The 19,210-nt window shown below is 33.9% G+C and overlaps 1 protein-coding gene across 43 annotated transcripts in view; it reads right to left on the bottom strand.

Annotated features, from left to right (window-relative positions):
* RIMS2 (regulating synaptic membrane exocytosis 2) overlaps window positions 1-19,210 on the bottom strand; it is a 448,944-nt gene that overhangs the window by 137,270 nt on the left and 292,464 nt on the right. For 31 of the 43 annotated variants that reach the window (XM_017806448.1, XM_017806450.1, XM_017806455.1 and 28 more), the window contains 3 exons: window positions 11,455-11,520; window positions 9,023-9,085; window positions 488-667 (listed from right to left, as the gene is read on the bottom strand). The exons of 2 other annotated variants lie outside the window; for them this stretch is intronic. In XM_017806448.1, coding sequence (XP_017661937.1) covers window positions 488-667; window positions 9,023-9,085; window positions 11,455-11,520 — 309 coding nt within the window. Of the gene's footprint in view, window positions 1-487; window positions 668-2,162; window positions 2,235-9,022; window positions 9,086-11,454; window positions 11,521-14,296; window positions 14,302-19,210 lie in introns of those variants that run through there. 10 more of the 43 variants (XM_017806465.1, XM_017806471.1, XM_017806479.1 and 7 more) reach the window with 4 other exon arrangements.

The following is a 19,210-nucleotide window of genomic DNA, read 5'->3' as shown; positions in this document are numbered from 1 at the left end:
AACAGGAACAATACAGACTATGGCACAGTAAAATGTAGTCAGAGAAAATGGTGGTTAAAATGACAATTAATAGACAAAGTTAGTACAGTCCATCTAAAGAAACTTTTTTTTTAAAAAAAATAGTTTCATTTGATGTTATGATGGCTGTTCCATAAGCAATGTCTGATGAACACAAATAATTTCTCATTCTGTAAGAGAAGAATATGATAGTTATGAAGTGCTTTATGTGGGAAACCATCCAGGATTCCTGATAAATGAGAAATCATAAACAAATGTAGTTAAATACAGCTAGCAAATGATTTGCAATGGCTGCCACACCATTATATCCAGAGTTGAATATAAATAGTGTGTTGGCACTGAAAGGGTTAGTATCTATTGCTACTAGTGATCAGCTAAGAATGAGGCGATACCAATTAGCTACTGGGAAAATAAAATGGTGAGCTGGTGGGGCAGGAGGGGATTAGTCTGATTGATTTGTCTGTTTCACCTCGGTAAGGCAGGTGAAGGAGGGGCAGATCTTCCAGTCATTAATGAAGGCATCGACCTGATGAGGTTTGAGTCAGGACGCTCTGTGGATCGGGAGCGGGAGTTGGTCCGCTCTAGCATAGGACGTTGCTCTGTTGATCTGGATCTTTGATATGGCTGTCTATCTGCTGCTTCACAATTCCTGTAATGTTAGTCAAAAAGCAGCTCAGATGAACTTTTCTATTAATTATAAAATATGCTGTATGATACTGGTTTGGAGCAAATCATTTTGTTATGTATATTTTAGGGGGGAGTAAATTTTCTGATAGAACTTCTTGACAACATACAGGTTTTTTATACATGTATGATTTGACTTGCTCCATATAACTTGCTCTTGATAAATGGGCTGAAATGTTTCCAATGTCTTGGTAATGACTATCCATGCAATAGTCTGTTTCCTGACATTAAAATGTTGGTTTGTGTCAATTAATACATCAACCTGGGAAGAAAAGACTAGCTGACATAATATTGTCTCACTAAAGCTTAGGACTCATTTAATTGTGCAGTTTAATTTTAATTGTGCAGTTTAATTTTGCATTATCCCTCATATTAGTAGGGTTTTTTTTAGATTGCATTATCTCTAGAGGTAGCACTCTTGTTTGTAGGAAACTCCACATTTGAGATGTTATAATTATCATGCAGCACTGTTAATTATTACTAAACTCGGAACGTCTGTCAAAATATAGACTGGACAATAGTGGTGGATTCATATGTGGTGCTCAGACTGTAATCCGATGAAAACCTGCATCATTAGTACTTGCAAAGGTTCCAACAACTAGAAAAAGTTTGGTTTGTAACTAAAAAAAAATCTCCTAACCCACAGTCTATGGAACTGTACTAAAACAGCAATGGAAAAAGTTATCATTAGAGACGCAATGGGTAGAAATTAGACTGAGCAAAAAAGAATTTCTTGATCGAGCAGTCTGGTCTTTTACTATTAGGCAATTAATCAAACCATTCCTTTCGGAAAATAATCAAGCCCCACCTTTTTTCACAATGTAGTTGGTCTGTTTGAAAGGAGTAATATTTACTAGCAACATCCAAAAATAAATTAAGGCATTTTAAAAGTAAAATCCATACTCTAATGGAGTTATTTCTTAAATTCACAGTCCTCTCACCTCTCCTTGAGTAACTGAACAGCTACAGAATACAAATGGGGAATGTGTACCCTTCAGGACTTTTCCTTTAGCTAAGTCATGCCTTTTACAATGGAGTCAGTTAATACAATGAGTGGCTGGATGGTGATTAAGTGTAACAAGAAGTCAAATTTTAATCGGTATCAAGAAAGAGACATATCACAGCCTCATTATGAAGAGTTTTATGTTAGTAACAGCATTTATTTCTAAAGAACATTGAAAAACAATATAGTGGCTAACTTTGCTGCATGGGTTTATAAAACAGCCATTACAAGCAATGTCTCTTCAGGCCTTCCATGAGGTCATAATTGGACTCCCAGAGCAAACGAAGGAATTGCCACAGACAGATTCAGAATAATACCACACACCATGAACCTATATCTATAAGCTCCTAACAAGCGAACACACCACAGTGAGACACATAATGGTAATTATAAGCTGAGGCACTAAAGATTGGAGGGAAAGTACAATGAGCCTGGCACAAAACCATGACAAAATTACCTCACTTCTTCTTCTATCAGCTCTGTTTCTGAATGGGAAGCTTCATCAGCAAAAACATCCACTGTCTCGCTTCTTTTACATTGTTGATAGACAAAGAAACACAACCTTAGCTTTAATATGAATGCTTTTTAGTTAATGGAACTATTTAAGAGAGCTTTCAGTGCTATGGAAGGTGAGAAAAGTGTCAGCCACCTGCATGATTGTTAAAAAAATGACCATGGAATACATTCTTTAACTCTGGAAGTAAATTTCAAGAAAAAATATTCCTAAATTCAACAAAGTTACAAAAGAGAATATGGCCAAGGTCCAGAAAACCCACCCCTATCTTGTTTACCCACATATTTAAGAAAATTAGTGAGCCCACAGAAACTTTCTTCTTTGGGTCTGCTACACACACATAGCTAGAATACTCTTGATCTTGTCAGTGAGTGGAGGACTGCTAGGCCACACCAGCAGCGACTGGGCAATATGTGAGAGGTTTTATTTAATTTTCTGTTTCTCTCTTCTTCCAACATCCAGTAGGAACAGGTGAGTAGCAACCACATGATTCTCATAAACACTTCATGAGAAGTTAAGACTCTCACTTGTTACTCTTAAGGCCTCGTTAGGTATAAAAAGCTCTTTAGGTATAAAAAAATATTTTTAGGATGTTAGGGATCTGACCCATTTCCTGTATTAGAAGGCAGAGAGGCATTTTTACCATTAGAATTAATACTAATGGCTTAGTGTGCAGGTTTCATATTCTGCGGATCATCATGGAACCAGTGTAGCTAATCACTATGCTACCAGATATAGGCCTCAAAAATTTTGTATTCAACAGCTAATATAAATATTCGGTTTGCTACAATCTGCAGTTGGCATTTACTTTAAGTGGAAAAACAATCAGGGATTCCAGAAGTGAAGGAGAGCGTGAATTTTGGCAGTGAACATTTTGCTTTGAAGCTTTGGCACTGCCGTTATTTTATAGACTGCAGGATTTGAAGACTAAGTTAAATCCTGAGATGAAACTGAGTTGTCACTCTCAAGTTCCAGGCTACATGCTGCAATCCTCTTCAAAAGCACCATAGCAAATGGAGGGCTATTTCAAGTGGACTTTCTTCCACTTGAAAGTTTCACTTTGTTGTTTTACACCATATACATATAAAGAACAATTCAACTGATAATTTTACTGTCTATTCTTCATCCTCACTTATTCTTTTGTTCTTTTAGCAGTAAACACATGTAATATATGATCCCAGTCTTCAGAAAAAAACTATCCCTTTTAAAGAAAAACTATCATTCCAACAAGATGCTTGGGTAGTGAAGGTCCTCCCTTACCACTGAATACAATTATGCATTAATATCACAATCCAGACATAAGCATGGAGAGCAAGTTAAATTGAAAACAAAAGTCTCTAACTTTTCAGATATCATTTCAAGACATTCTCAAAAATTATCTAGATGAAACTTTCCTCTTTTCTCATTATAAATCATATCATACAAATTCCTAATTTTTAAAGAGGTAAATATGATAGTCTTAGTTAAACTATTCAACATCCATATCATATTTTAATGTACACTAACACTGTTTATCTTTGTTAACAGACCTTTCATTACGAAAATACAGTTAATGAAATGTCAAATAATGACCTCCTTCATTTAGTATTGCCTATGGTAGCATCCTTCTACCTTTGCTAAGGAAAACATGCATGTGAGATGGTCTATTCCCTTGTCAAAGTATGCAAGTCTTGTAAGCTGACTCTCCCCTACACAGAAGAAAGAGTACAGCAGTGTTTGCTTCTAAGCCAACCCCACCTATCCCTATGAGACTGAGCTCCCTGTAAGTCACTAATACATGGAAAATCTTATGAGTTTTCACAATCTAACTTTATATTCCAAACCCATCAAATATTAAAATTAGAATCTCATAGTATTTAGGTACCACTGTAAACTCTAATTACTACAGTACAGTATCTAACCAAAGGTGCTACCACACTTTATTTGATCTACTGATTTATCTGCATTGTTCTATATTCATATTCTGGAAATTTCAAACACTAACTCTTTTCCCAATGCAGAAAATAACCATTTCTAATTTTTAATTTTTCAGATTTGTTACTTTCTTAACAAATAAAAAGAATTTTCAACAAATGATTTTACTCATTGATCTAAACTTATCTATAGAGGAAGCTTTTTATAAAAGCTGAACATTTTCCAACAGTAAGCAATTGTAACAGCTTACAGAACAAATAGAAGTTATTTTTTTCCCCAGAATGACTGAAAACACAATTTATTTGAAAGCCCGTGTTAATTTTTTTTTTACTGTGTACAAGCTATGAGACCATGCCAATCACAATTTTAGTATTAGGTTTTTCTTGTAACAAAAAACTGAAGAAATAAAAATAGAATAGCTGTAGGAATACAGTACACTAAAATCCAGCTCCTACTTCATATTTTTTCATCTAGAAGCACTGAGCACAGAACAAGAAAAATACAACAATACACTTTCTAATTATCATAATTTCAATATCCAGCTAATATACAAGGCAATACCTGTCAGTGTCTGTGGATGGCTGCTGGATTTCAATCCTTGGGCATGTTATTCTTCTACTAGCTATAGGAACTTTGCTGTTTAGTCACAGATACAAGATCCTCTGTTAGCATAACATAGATAACCATGTCTACAAACAACTGAGATTTCTAGTATCAAGCAAACTTAAATTTGAGTCATAAATATTGCACTGGAAAATGGGAAGGAGCAGTACACTGTCAAATGTCTACATAAACTGGTGACGGGATAACTCACCAAATCACTCATCTATACCTCTGGGGAAACTTAATATAAAATTATGTGCTGCTATAGTTTTTAAAAGCCAGGAACGTAATGCTTTTAGGTACTCTGGTTAAGGAAAAAAAAAACCAAAAAAACAAGGAAAGAAAGATATTTAAAGACTTTTGTGTTGCAGTAATATTCTACCATGATTTATATATATATGTAATATATACACATACCTGCATACACTCATGATCTATTCACATGCACATTACCCTGGTGATAGCTACAAGTATCTCTACGTGCCATTGACAGGCACGACTAAACTGTAACACACCAGTGTCTGAACTAGTTTTCTACCAGCTGACTCAGCTAAGCAAAGCAGAGAACTCTGCTGCAATTCCAGGCATGCTGTGCTCCACACTCCTGTGTGCACACTGCTACATCTACAGAAAGTCAGAGGCTTACAGCTTGCTTAAGTATCAGCACATGGCATTGCAGGCACTTTGGTGACTCTGTTGTAGACATATCTAGTCCTGCTAACACACGGTGGCATTGCACAATTATAAAAATGCTGACAGAAAGCACAGAAATCTATACCTATAAAGATTTACTCTCCAAAATATGTTTCATCGTTGATATATTTACTGAGGAATAGCAAAGCCCTGCTTTAAATAGGGAGTTAGAGCAGACAGGTTTTTCAATGTTTTTTCCAACCTGAAGTAGTTTATCATTCTATGGATGTAGTAAGAGGTTTCTACTAGCTATTCCAATCAAATATCAGTAAAACCAACAAGGAATGCAAATTCTGGAACAACTAAGACCGAAATGATGTGCTGAAATTTTTCAGATCCTCTTTATCTGTAAAATCAAACCTAACTAATTTTGTGTATTTTTGAGGAATTCAAAAACAACTTGAACATTTGAAAGGAAAATAGTAAAATATGTAATTTCTTCTTCACAGAAAATCTCAATATTAAACAAAAAGAGGCTTTTTAACTTCCAGGTGACACTATTTGCAACCACATTCAAATGAGAGCAAAAACAACAAACGAGCTAGTAATAATAATAATAATACTAATTTCACTTAACTAGTTAATTTTAACTAGCTTAAGAATCAGTTTCCAGCATTTTACTCGAAAGTAATTTCTAAAAACATATCAACCTTGCAGACTACCATTTTCTTACACAGAGGTGAACCAATGGCTGCAAGGAACACATATGTTGCCCTATGTCTTACCAATTTATTTAGCTTGCACCAACTTTAACAAATTAACATTTATTCATTTTTTTAATCTGTGTCTACAACATTAAATACTTGTAGGCATTCTTTCACTACTAATTTAAAAGTCTGAGAAACTTAGATTTTTGCTATAATGTCAAATGTTAGGTGTTTTTTACATTATTGTTTCTGGTACTTGTAATGTACATTTTCACTTATATAGCCAGTTACTTAATATAGTATCTTGTATTTTGCCTACTATTCTAACTTTTGACATCTTTTACACAGACCATCAATTGACACATATTAAAGAATCACACTACAGGAACACATATCTTTATGTTCATAGATGATTCACTGAAGATCATGATAAAGTTGATGAGGATTCAAAAGCTGGGAATTCAAAATTCTCAAAGCTGAGAGCTGAAATCCTCTCTCCTTCTTTGCCTCAGGTCAGTTTTATAACTGAATATACTGTAGCAGTTCTCTCAAGATAATAATCTAAACTTCCATAAAAGTATTGGAAATATTCCAAAATATAACAGTTTCAGCTCTATATTATAAATTTATTCCACATATTTTCCCATTTCAAAACACAATATTTTATCCACTGAACTTGAATGTTATATCATAATGTATGAGCAATGACAGGAACATTCAAGAGTTTTAATGAACATGTATTTCATGACTGAAGTATAGTGGATATAAAACAATGAATAGAGAAGCTTGAGAGGGAAGCAATGAGAAACAAGAATTTCCTAGTAGAGCTTGAACTTCAAATACAGTTCAGCAAAGAACTTAGATTATAGACTAATAAGATGAATTAGTTGTAGGTCTAAAACTTAGCATGAATTTAAATATCCTTTTGTACAGTGCAGTACTAAATGAAAAATCTGAAAAGTTCTTGATGGCTTTTGTGGGATTTTTTTCCCACAGATCTTAAATATAACTTTATTTCTAGATGGCACACATACGTAGTTGGCCTTTTTTTTTTTCTCCAGTGACATTTTTAAGCACCAATAATATGGCAGATATTTAATCACAGGGGCCTCTGGTGGTCTAGTGGTTAGGGTGCAGGACTCTCACCGCTGCGACCCGGGTTCGATTCCCGGCCCCCCGGGCAGATGGAGCTCGTCAGCCCTGTGTGGCAATCCATCTAAGAGAAGGTCACTCTAAACAAACCTACGTCCTGGGGACCTCACTGCCACTGTCCAAGCTTGCTCGGCCCCGGCAGATGAACCTCAGGATTAAAGGGTGGGCTCAGTTCAGCGCACGCTGGGTCTCACCTAAAAAATCCACTGCGCAGGCTCGAAGGGTAATGACCTTTCCCAAATCTTCGCTCCGAAGACTGGCCATTATTATTTAATCACAACCAGGGCTACAACGATGCAGTTTACTGTATATAAATACCACAGCTGTATGTTTATCCACCTTCTTAACTTTTGGCAACAGCCCTGTAATTCTCACCTCTCTGAGGGCAACAATAGTTCTGTCATTTGATGAGCCTAGGATTTCAATTAGATCATTCCAAGAGAAGCAGATATGTAGGACTTTATTACCTTTTAAGTTCTCAAATTATGAATGAGCAAAATAGCATTCAGTTTCTGTTAAAGGCATTCTCTAAATCCATTGATCTTAACAGATTCTGATCCACTTCAGTAGTCTTTATTCTATTAACGTATGTTTTATGCCTTATGGTTTACCTAAAAGTCATATTGGTTCACAACAAATGATTTTATCTTTTATTTCTTTTTCCAAATCGTTTTGGAGCTAAATTTAAATGGGAAGAGAGAGTAGTAAAAAATATATTTCTTTTAAAATTACAAATCTATTTTTAGATATTTACTATGTTAAATAGTAATCTAATATTTACCTACATTAGCATCTATTCAGTACTAATTATAATACAAGAGAAGTATCTAGACTAGTAACTAGAACTATCTCATATGACTATCAAAAGCAAATACAAAAGTTTTATTTACACAAAACACTTTTCAGCTTGCTTTAAATGCTGTTCATTTGCAACATGCTTGTGCACTTTCCAGGGAGAACTAATAAGCACAGCCCTTGGTGTACACCTAAAATTGAAGAGCCAGCAAACAGTGGCACTCTGGTTGAAAAAGCTAGGGAAGAAATATGGTCTCAAGTAAGTCTCTGCAGCTGCACTAATGTTGAGTCAAAAGACCCTCAAAAACCTCTCCTTTCTAGAGAACAGAGAAACTTGCATTAAAATCTTGAAGAATTAATTCTGGGGTTTATCAGATTTTTTTCATTTTCAAGTTGTCAGTCATTATGTTCTCCCCTGTTCACATTCACAAAGGAAGTAAGCAAAAAAAAAGAAAATCCTTGCAAGAGCAAGAAGAAAATGAGGGGGGAGCAGTAAAGTAAAAGAACTAATAGCAAGGAAAATTTGTGTGCTGTCTTGATCAGAAGCCTGCTACAACTAGGAAGAACTAAAGATTATAAGGCACACAGCACTTTGCATGGGTTATGCATCAATCACACGGGAAGATAGGTTAGACAGCTTGAACTGGGATTATTTCTAAAAGTAAAAAGTATTAGGTCTCAAAGACACATTCCCCAACACTGTGAATGTAGGCAGGTATTATCATTAAAAACCATTTTTTCACTAAAGTAGCCCAGAACAGTGAGAACAAGCTTTAAAAATAGTTCAAACGCAATGTTCTTTTTCTATTTGTAACTGAATAAAATAATTTAATCTTGAAAAAAATGACTAGAACATTAGTGCCTTAGTTCTGAGTCAAGAAAGACATCCAGAAAAATACATTTATTAGGAATAACTTTGGTACAATTACAAATGAACTCTTATTATAAAGATTTAAAATACATTTTAGCTTTATCTGTAACACTACACTCTTTACTTACCCATATTTTTCAGCTGAACCATTGACTACATGATCTGCCCATGAACTTGCACCATTGTACCACCTTTACAATGCAGTTAAAATAAAGAAATGTTATAAAGAAACAAATGTATTATTAATAGCACTCTAATTTATATGACATGACCACTTCTCAACAAAATGGGAAAATTTCCAAGTATTTCCAAATAATTTTGTACATTTCATATTTTCTCTCAGGTATGAAGAAAATCATCTTTTTCAAAGCTAAACACTATGAAAATTATGGGGTTTTTTCCTAATATAACTCTTATATTTAGCTTCTAGATTTTTCAGTAGTTTAGCCATGAATTTCAGTTCCATAAATCCTAATTGATCCCTCATCTTTTCCTACATAAAAGTCTTTATGTTTTCAATGGTTATTGAGTTTGTGGAATAATTAAAAGTAATTGTGGAGATATAACACTACCAAAAATAACATTACATGCATCAATAGTTTAAAATATTGCTTTTAACTTCAAAAATACAAATTTTTCAATTTTTTTTGTATAGTAGGGTTTTTTATAGTTATTTAAGAAGTAGAAGAAAACTCACTTCAATCAGATCAACCAATGATAACTAATTAAATTTTATTCTTGTATTATTCTTCCAGCTACTGAACATGGACTGCTGAAACATTTGCAGTATCATTTCAGCAAATTAGTTGAAGACAATGTAAAATACATGTAGTAGTATTTTATCTTAACCAGAGCCATTGAGAAAGAAAATAATGGGACAAAAAAAAAAGCTGCTTTAAGAAATCAGGTGATAAACTGTTTACATGGCACTACTCCAGTATATTAAAAATAGATACAAATCATCCAGCATTTGGTTAAGGAGTTTCAACTGGATCGCTGGAGTTCGGTACTTTCAGGATCTTGTTAGGGTAAAGCTTTGGAGCTCCTATGCTTTCACTACTCAATGATTTTCATGAGTGAGAAGCAAGGCAGGGATTATCAGAAAATATCAAGGGAACACTGTATTATAAATTTGGACAAAAATATTCCTTTGTATGTAGTGAAAATCCTAGCCAAAGGCTGCAGGATGAACTTATTATGACTTTAATACAAAAGTTTTTATAAATCTATTCCTGGGAATCACAGCAGTATTTTTTGCATTACTCTATTTTTTTAAAAAACTTCTCATATTCAGAATCTGAGGTTTTACGATATGTTTACAAATGTAATAACACCACATCTCCTGGTCATTATGTTGAGGGAAGAACGTATGGGGTGCAGTGTATGTGAATGGCTTTTTATGGGTTTGGGGGGTTTTTTGCATGGTTTGTAGCCAGATCAATGACTGGACAAAATTCACTTCAGTTTAATCTAATTTAGTTTTAGACTAGATTTACATTTAGTTCAGTCTAAATTAGAGCACAGCTGGAGAATGACAGATATACCTTTACACTCTCCCTGATCATCCATATCCTCAAAATGAAAACCAGTCTCTCCAATTAGCCAGTATTTAAAGTAAGATTTTTTCATAAAAGTACTTTATTGCAGACACCAAAAACACATAAATATGATTTTAAAATTGCAGTGCACTTTGTTTTTCTTTAAATATGACTGTATTTATTCATAACAATCAAATAAAAACAAAATTTCTTGCTATTAGGAAATAATCTCTGCTTTACCTACTTTCATACTGTAGATAAAAATCAGACATTGACTTAAAAATGGACAGAGAAATATAAAATATCTAATTGTACAAAGGGAGAGGAATACCGATTCGCTCGGTTTTTCAGATTTTCTTCTTTTTGGACTTTGCCTAGCCCTTTAAACATTAAAGGCATGATCAAATAACTATTTCCAGAGACACTTCAAAATGTTACAGATTACATGTCAGATTTTAGTTGTATTATGTATATCAAAATTAAAGAAGACTAATATTACTTTGGGTCCTAGCACAGCAAACATCCAAAATCAATTTGAAGGCATTTGGTTAGTCCTTTTTTAAGTCAATATGAGCAGTAACATGTTAAAAGCTGAGCACCTTCTTAAGTGACTCAGGTTATTAAAAGAATGAAATTAAGGATTCTACATTGTCCTATAATCATTCCTAGCGACTGAAAAGGTTAGCCATTAGAATTATGGTGCAGTTAGGTGGAGAAAAAACCTTCAGTTGTACCTAAGCTCCTCTGTACTATTCAGTTTTCCTCCCACATCTAATGAATAAAAAATTTTTCAAGTTAAGAATTATGCTTAAAAAAATCCCAAGTCGTATTAATAGGGGCCTAAAAGAAAATGAGATACTTAAAACTATGGAAATTAGTTGTTCTGTATTTAGAGAAATATGGTATAAAGTGCAATGTAAATTTAGATATCATTAGTCTGGGCCAATTAGAAATTTTAGGCTACACTTCATAAAAAATGTATTAGTCAGCTTTATCTATTTTTACTATATAAATTAAAATACCTTTCAGGAGTATAGGCTGTGTCATCATAATATGAAATAGGCACTCTTCTCTCCTGTCTAGTCCTCCTGAGTATGGAATAAAAAGCACAGATATTTCAGACAATTTAAAGGGTGCTTTTTTCATTATGTTTTCCCTTACTGTATTATTAAGATGTGATGAAGATAGTGCACTTTGATCTACAGTTCAGCAGTATATTCTGAACATACATTTTCGTATATATGTGTTAATTTTATCCTTCTACTTTCATTATATTCAGAAATTATTAACAACATATTAAGAACACCTGATCAATGCACACATATTTCATAGGAGTAAAAAGTTACATTGACAGGACACTAGTACTTGAGCAATTGAGAAAAATCACCAGAAATAGGATATGTATGTTAGAAAATTTCTGACTGATAAAATGTCAGGAAAAAAAAATTGAAGCAAAATCTTGTTTCCTTAAGTGAAACAACAGAAATTCTGCCTGTATAAGTCTAGAGGATTCTAAATCTGGGGGTATAAATAAAAGCATAAATAAAGCTCAGCACATCCGGCCATGATGTCTTGCGTGTGTTCAACCTGAGTATCTGCAGCAATGTGAACTGATACAGGTAGTGCCACCGTGCTATCACATTAAAGAGTCAAGGAAATTTGGAACAGAGTACTGAGCAGCAGGATGTTCTTGAGAAAACCCCAAATCCAAAGGACAGTGAAGTCACTGAAGATGCTCGTGTGTCTGTTGTCTTCCTTAGGCAGATGCTGAAATAAGTATCTTGTCAATGCTGCCTCCATTCCTTTTGGGAGGGAAAGAGGTGGACTTTTTCAAAAGGGGGGAACCATCAGAAAGACAAAATGATGAATGCCACAGCCTAAGAATGACCTCAGAAATTAAGGTTTTTGATAATTTAAATGTGGCCTAGAACTAATGATCTATCATATCTGATAAACAGTAACTGAAACACACTTCAGTAGAGAAAAGATGAAAGAGAATCAAGTAGTTGCTCTGTGGAGGGGGAAAAAAAAGAAGAAAAATTCTAGAAGCAGTCACAAGCCTTAATGGGTTGGCTGTGAATGGATACAAGATAAGCAATGAAAAGAGCCATGAGTAACAAAGAAGGCAAGTAATTTTAACTAATGTATCTATATATTTGCCTGCAGGACACCCACACTGGTGGATTCACAGCAGCATAAGATAAAAATCTCTGTCCTAGATGAGTGACTCTTCCCTGAATGCTGGACCGTACAGACAATGTTCATTATTTTAATGAATAGTGGAAACTGGAAAGTTATTTCATGTGCTTAATAAAGTGAAAGATAGGAAGAGAGGTTGTTGCTTGACATCAATAAGGCATTGACTAAGTAGATGGAACTAATAAGACAAGAGTGATTCCCTAGACCTACAAAATAACGTATTTTAGAGCAAGCATTGAACTGGGGGAAAATGTAAAGATAAATGAGGGAATATTATACAAAAAGTAAATTTTCCTATATTTCCAATAAAAATAAGGAAGAGGAAAAAGTGTTTTTCAATGTATAAGGGGAAACTGGATAAAGGTTATGCTATAAATAGTCCTTAAATCACTGTCAGAATATGGAAAGAAAAAAGCATGAAAAATCAGGAAATGTGATTGTGGCTGTGAGGTGCTCAGAGGAGTTCATACCTGGTAAGATAACTCAAGTAACCTGAACACTAATGTTACCCCAGGCAGCCTGGATTCAACAGGATCATGGAATCCAGACAGGATCATGGAATCCAGAATCAGTTCCTAGGCCCAAGGAATCTGAAGATACTGTTTTAACAGTGAACTAGAAATATTCCACTTCATGTTGGATTTTCCTTTCTGACCTCAGGAGGAATTAGCTTTAACAACCTTCTGTTCAATAAAGCCCCAGAAAAGATTTACTCCATCTCTCTGCTTAAATCCCAGCTTTTTCATATGTATGCAGTACTGTAATTTTTGCCCTTTATTTTCATTGACTTTACTATATGTTTGAAAGATTAATTTCTGTAGAAAAGAAAGATTAAAATTTACAAGTCGAGATTCTCAAAGTAAGACAATTTGAGAATAGCTCCAAGTTTCACTAATATCTGAACAGTCACAGATATAAGCAACAATTTGAAACAGGTCCAGATAAATTAGTGCAAATATGAGTATATATCTAAGGCAAAACATGTATATAAAAATAATTAGTTATTGAAATAGTATACATATGAGCACGTCATCACATATTTTCAGAAAACAAACACAAAATCCCTCCCCTTATCAAAGTTTCTACATGTGGCCTGAACTATTTACACACTTTCTATATATTAGGTTTCACGTAAAACAGCATAATTTCAAAACAAATATTTAACTGAGTTCTAAACATTATAATGTCTAATATACTATACCCTCTGGAGAATTTTTAAAAAGCAGTATTTATTTGGAAGGAATTTTTGGATGCGTTTTTGTTTCTGTATCCAAAAGTAATTTTACATTTGCTAAAAATATGGTTATATATGATCTGAATCCAGAGCAAACCTTAATGAACTTCTCAGAGGAACTCATACCCAGAGGGCAGCCATGAAGTTAATATAGAAAGAGTTCTTTGCTTTGGAAATTTTTACATGGTCCCTCTTATAAAGCAATGCTCATATCAACCTTTATATCTGATCTGAAGCCATCACTTCCTTTTTATTGGCTCATAGTTTATCTGATTGGAATCTTTATTTCTATTCACTGACATCTATGTAGACCTTTTCCTGGTTTGCAATATTTCTGAAAATATCTTAATCACAGGACTACATGAGCACCTTTTAAAAGCCACTGTATTTCAAGTGGATAATTGTTTCATAGAAATTGTTATGGGCTCAACTTCTCTCTGTCATATATTTCCTGCATAAACAGGAACTATGATCTTCTGCAATCACACCTGAGTATTGTGAATGTATACAAGTACTCCTAAATTACAGAATACATAGTATACAAATACATACAACATAAGCTTACATAAGCATAAACTTTTATTTTTCACTCTATTTTTCAGTTAAGCAAAGTATGAGATTTCAGGAAGACACTATTTCCGTGTACTTTAAAGTAGATAGGCTTTTCCTTATTATTTCAAAGAGAATAATAAATGCAATAAGCACTCTGGAAAATTCCAGCAGAAATAAGAGTTTAAAAGACACAGGCATATAAAATCCATATAACCTAATTTATGAAACTGGCTTCTATAAAGCTATTCAGCATCTCTTGGGATTTACCCATAGCCCTGAGTAGTCAGTTTTATATGCATACATACTCAGAGTATTAAAACGTCTTCACAGGATGTGTTTATCACTTAAAACACAGATCACATTCTCAGTTTGGAATCAAACATGGTACTGTCAACGTGGCAGAGCTAACAATATACTCCACACCAATTGTACCTCTCAAGATCATAGTAAGCACCCTCAGAGTAGGTACGGCACATCTTACGGGAGCGGAGTAATCTGATTGCATCTTCACAAAATAGAGGATACATTGTGTGATCCTGGCTGCCAAAACATAATGGGTGAACACAATGAAAAGCTACCAAAAGATGAAATGAGGACAAAACAACATGAAAAGCAAGCAATGTCAGCAACAGAACAAAACACTGGAAAAAAACACAGCCGGAACTTTGGTGAATTTTGCAAAAGTACTTTTAAAAATTAAAGTGTATTGGCTCATAGCTATCAGAGCTAAAAGACTATGAGAAAGGTATCACACTTCAGTTTTATCATAACGTTTAACAGAGACATACATGTATGAAATTCTGTATATTAGAATCACAGAATTAGCAGGTATTAGTGTTTGCTGATTTCAATAATTTCCTTTATTTGCTTTGTAAAAGACATTAGAGTGATGTAAATAAAGCATTGTCTTCATGGACTACCAATTATAGACTATTGCAGTGAAAAAATATTCAAGTGAAGCATATGAAGAATGACCCAATGTTTGTGTACACACTGTACTAAGAAAGTTAATGCTGACACCAACTCTACACTTCTAAGTTTTCTACCATTATACACAGACTAATAAAAACAGAAGTGGACATGTGGGTAAGTAGAAGTACATGCATTATCCACACATAGTCACACAGAGGAAAACATATACCTGACATCCCTGTAATGGTGATCTGTGGACTGGGTGTACCGGGAACGAGGTAAAGTAACATAATGACTGAGTTGATGGCAGAAAGAAAAACACAGATATGAGACAATGAGATGGAGAAGGAATGATAAACATCACAAAACTAAAAACATTAAAATCTGAGAATACAGGAGCTACAAAAGTATTGTTAAAGAGCACTGAACTTATTAACAAAATAATATGATATACAGTTCTAAAGATAAAATTATCTAGATGATTCACACATTTATTCTGAGAAGCCAGTGGGAGACCATGGATCAAGCAGATAGCTAAAATTTGGGATTTTCTACAGTATTTCAGTTAGGAAGAAAAGATGCAAAAATCTTTCTCTGAAAGCCACTCAAGAAGTCAGATTGCCTGTTCCCTTCTTTGAAGGCAGTTATAACTTTAGTATGAAGTTTATCTTTATTATGAAGACATTTATCTGGTCTGTCTGAAAGGCTATCACCATTGGGAAATCTGTCTCCACACAGCTAGCTCCAGAGCCTTCCCATTTCTAAGAGTAAGTTCTCCTAATGAGATTGTCTGTGATAAAAAGTGAATTTAGATTAAAGTCTTTCATTATTTAAATAACTAATGAAGAGATATAACACCAGTAACAGAATATGCCAAAAAACCCAAATAGATGCATTTCAAAATAATAAACCAAAGGTATTTATATTTTGGTTGTATTTTGAAAATATGACTAAATTTATATATTTTAAATATATTTGTTAGAGCACTCAGTATTTTATAATTACCAAAAATAGAAGATTGTTATTTCTCTTTTAATATATGCAGGGGAAAAGGGGGTGGAAAATAGTAGGGTTTACCACTAGGAAGTAATTATTAGAATGCAAAATTGCTGGTCTACAGTTCCACTGAAGTTGGGACATTTCAAAGGAATGTCTAACCACGAGAGTCCACATTGGGAGTGTAAACTGATTTCACAAGAAACATGGAAAACCTCATGTTTATCCTCCATTTTTATTTCTCATACCTTAAGTTGCATAGAATGATTTTTCTAGTAATCACGTTTTTCTGGTAATCACATTGTTACAGGTAGCTATATTACCTACACTTATTATATTTGCTTCTTTTGCACGAGGATAAAATATACCATCAGTCACATATAAATTTTCCTTATAAGCATATTAGGCGAATTATATATAGTACAGTTTATCTTTGTGTTCGCTTCTTGTCAAATAAATGCAAAACCAGAGTCACCACTATAAAAAACTTCTTACTCTAATCCCTCTTTATGCAATTTAAACTTTGCAGTTTATTACACGAATGAGGAGCTGTACACAATTCAGCAGGGCCAAATTTGACACGGTACACTGAAAATTTGAAGAAGGACTAACAATTAAGAAAATAATCATAGAGCTTACACTGCAGGTTGCAAAAAGCTATTAGTGTTTTTAAACTAATGCACAAACCTAAGTACTAAAAGCAGTCTACCTATAACAGCCTGGCAGTCAGCATGTTGCCAAGAAACATGAAAAAAAATTCCACCATGTTCTTAAAATGTTCTTAAGAATATATGCACACCCACAGGAAGAACAATGTAAAAATGTAGGAGTCTATCCCACAGCAGCTGTGATATGTAAGATGGTGGTGAACAACTGAATACCAGCTTATTCTTTCCACTACATGGTGACATTCCCAGGCTACATCCCTATGAATATGCCTTAAAGTGATTCAGATGCAACCCTGGAATTAACACCACAATAATTTAGTAAATATTAAATTAGTATTAATAAACAATTAAGCGTTTCCAGACAGTAGATAACATTTTAACAATTCACTTTCACTTTTATGTTTCCAGTAATAAGTTTACTTGGTAGTCTTTAAAAAATATAAGACATCAATAAATACAATATATTCAACCATTTTTTAAAAAGTAAAGCTTTAAGTAAAACTAGGACTTCAAGCAGAACATATGTTGCAGAACATGAATCTCATGGGAATGCAATTGGCATTTGCAAGAAGATTATTTACTGTCGGTAAGAAGGAAAACCCCTGACTGTTCTCTTCACATATGTGAATGAAACACCATCAATTAATATTGCTCAGGATTTCAGTCCTAACTACTTTTCATATTGCCACCAAACTATGTTAATTGCCCAAGATCTGGTATCAATAGATCTGGTATCAAGATCTGGTATTTGTTCTAATAGTTTTAGAAACTCAGAACTCCAGTGTTCTTAACAAGTTCTGAGACTTTTGGTTTTGAGGAAGGCAGATCAACTTTTCCTTATTTTTTTTTTAAATTCAGTCAGGTTTACAGAATCAGAGTATGCCAGCATTTGGAGATAATCACTTATACAGTTTAATATGTAATGACTTTTAACAGATTTAAAATATTCTTCCTCCTCAGAACTCTGCTTGTCTATACAGAGGAGTGAGGTAAGCTTTAGCTTATACTTACCTGATACTCCGGCATTAGTGGCTATTCATACTTTTCCCTATTTTTCAGAGCCCACATTAACCATGCTATCTAAGTTTTAATAAAATAATAGAATCATTAAGGTTGGAAATGAGCAACACGATCAAGTCCAACCTTTGACCAAATAGCACCATGCCCACTAAACTATATTGCAAAGTGCCATGTTTACTAATTTTCTGGACACTTCCAGGGATAGTGACTCCACCACTTCTCTGGGGAGCCTGTTGCAATGCCTAACCACTCTTTCAGTGAAGAACTTTTTCCTAATATCCAACCCAAACCTCCTCAGTGCAGCTTGAGACCATTTCCCCTTGTCCTCTTACTAGTTGCCTGGCATTGCCAACCCCCACCTCACCCAAACCTCCTATCAGGTAGTTGAAGATAATAAATTCACTATAAAATATTCTTACAAGTGCAGCATTAAAAATAAAAAGATTATGTCTGTCTGACTCGATTAAGAAGAAACAAACAGTTCTGTACATGAATTAACACAGTCACTTACTAGAGTACAAGGTATACTTCATAAATCAAGAATATATAGCTTAACAACATTTTTGCACTTCCATATAATCTCTAAAAATAAAACGTTACAAGTATAGAGATATTATTCATGTAAGCATGTGTATCTGTCTGAAAATTGTTTCTACTGAAATACAGTAATATTTTCCATAAAATATGCATATTTCCCTGTGTGAAAGACAGACTGACTGACATAACATAGGTCAAAACATGATAGTATGCACAGTATGAGACAGTGTATTTTCCTGAGCTTTATGTATTTCAACATGCAGAGTAAGATGCTTAAATGCCATCTTTCTTCTGAGAATCTAGCCAATATTAAACTAGTTGTTTCTTTATTATTAATACTTTATGTATTTAGGTTAAAATAAATTCTTTTTTCTTTTACAGATATGTTAACAACACTAAAAATGCCTATGACTTATCTAATTCTTAATGTCCTACACTGCAACATACACCACTTTCATTTGGCTAATACCCAGTGTAAAATACTTAAAACCATAAAGTAAATGTATCATAATGTAGTAAAAACATAAAGCTTCACAACACCTATGTGCAATAGAACTTCAGTAATGTTCCAGATCTGCATCTAAAATAAACATCTCTTTTAAGTTGTTAATAAAAATCATGATGTCATATGCTCATGTAGATGGGAATATTCAGAAGACC

The sequence above is a fragment of the Lepidothrix coronata genome, unplaced genomic scaffold (assembly GCF_001604755.1).
Source record: "Lepidothrix coronata isolate B3197 unplaced genomic scaffold, Lepidothrix_coronata-1.0 Scaffold15, whole genome shotgun sequence".
Lineage (NCBI taxonomy): Eukaryota > Metazoa > Chordata > Aves > Passeriformes > Pipridae > Lepidothrix > Lepidothrix coronata.
This window is presented reverse-complemented; position numbering and strand designations above follow the sequence as displayed.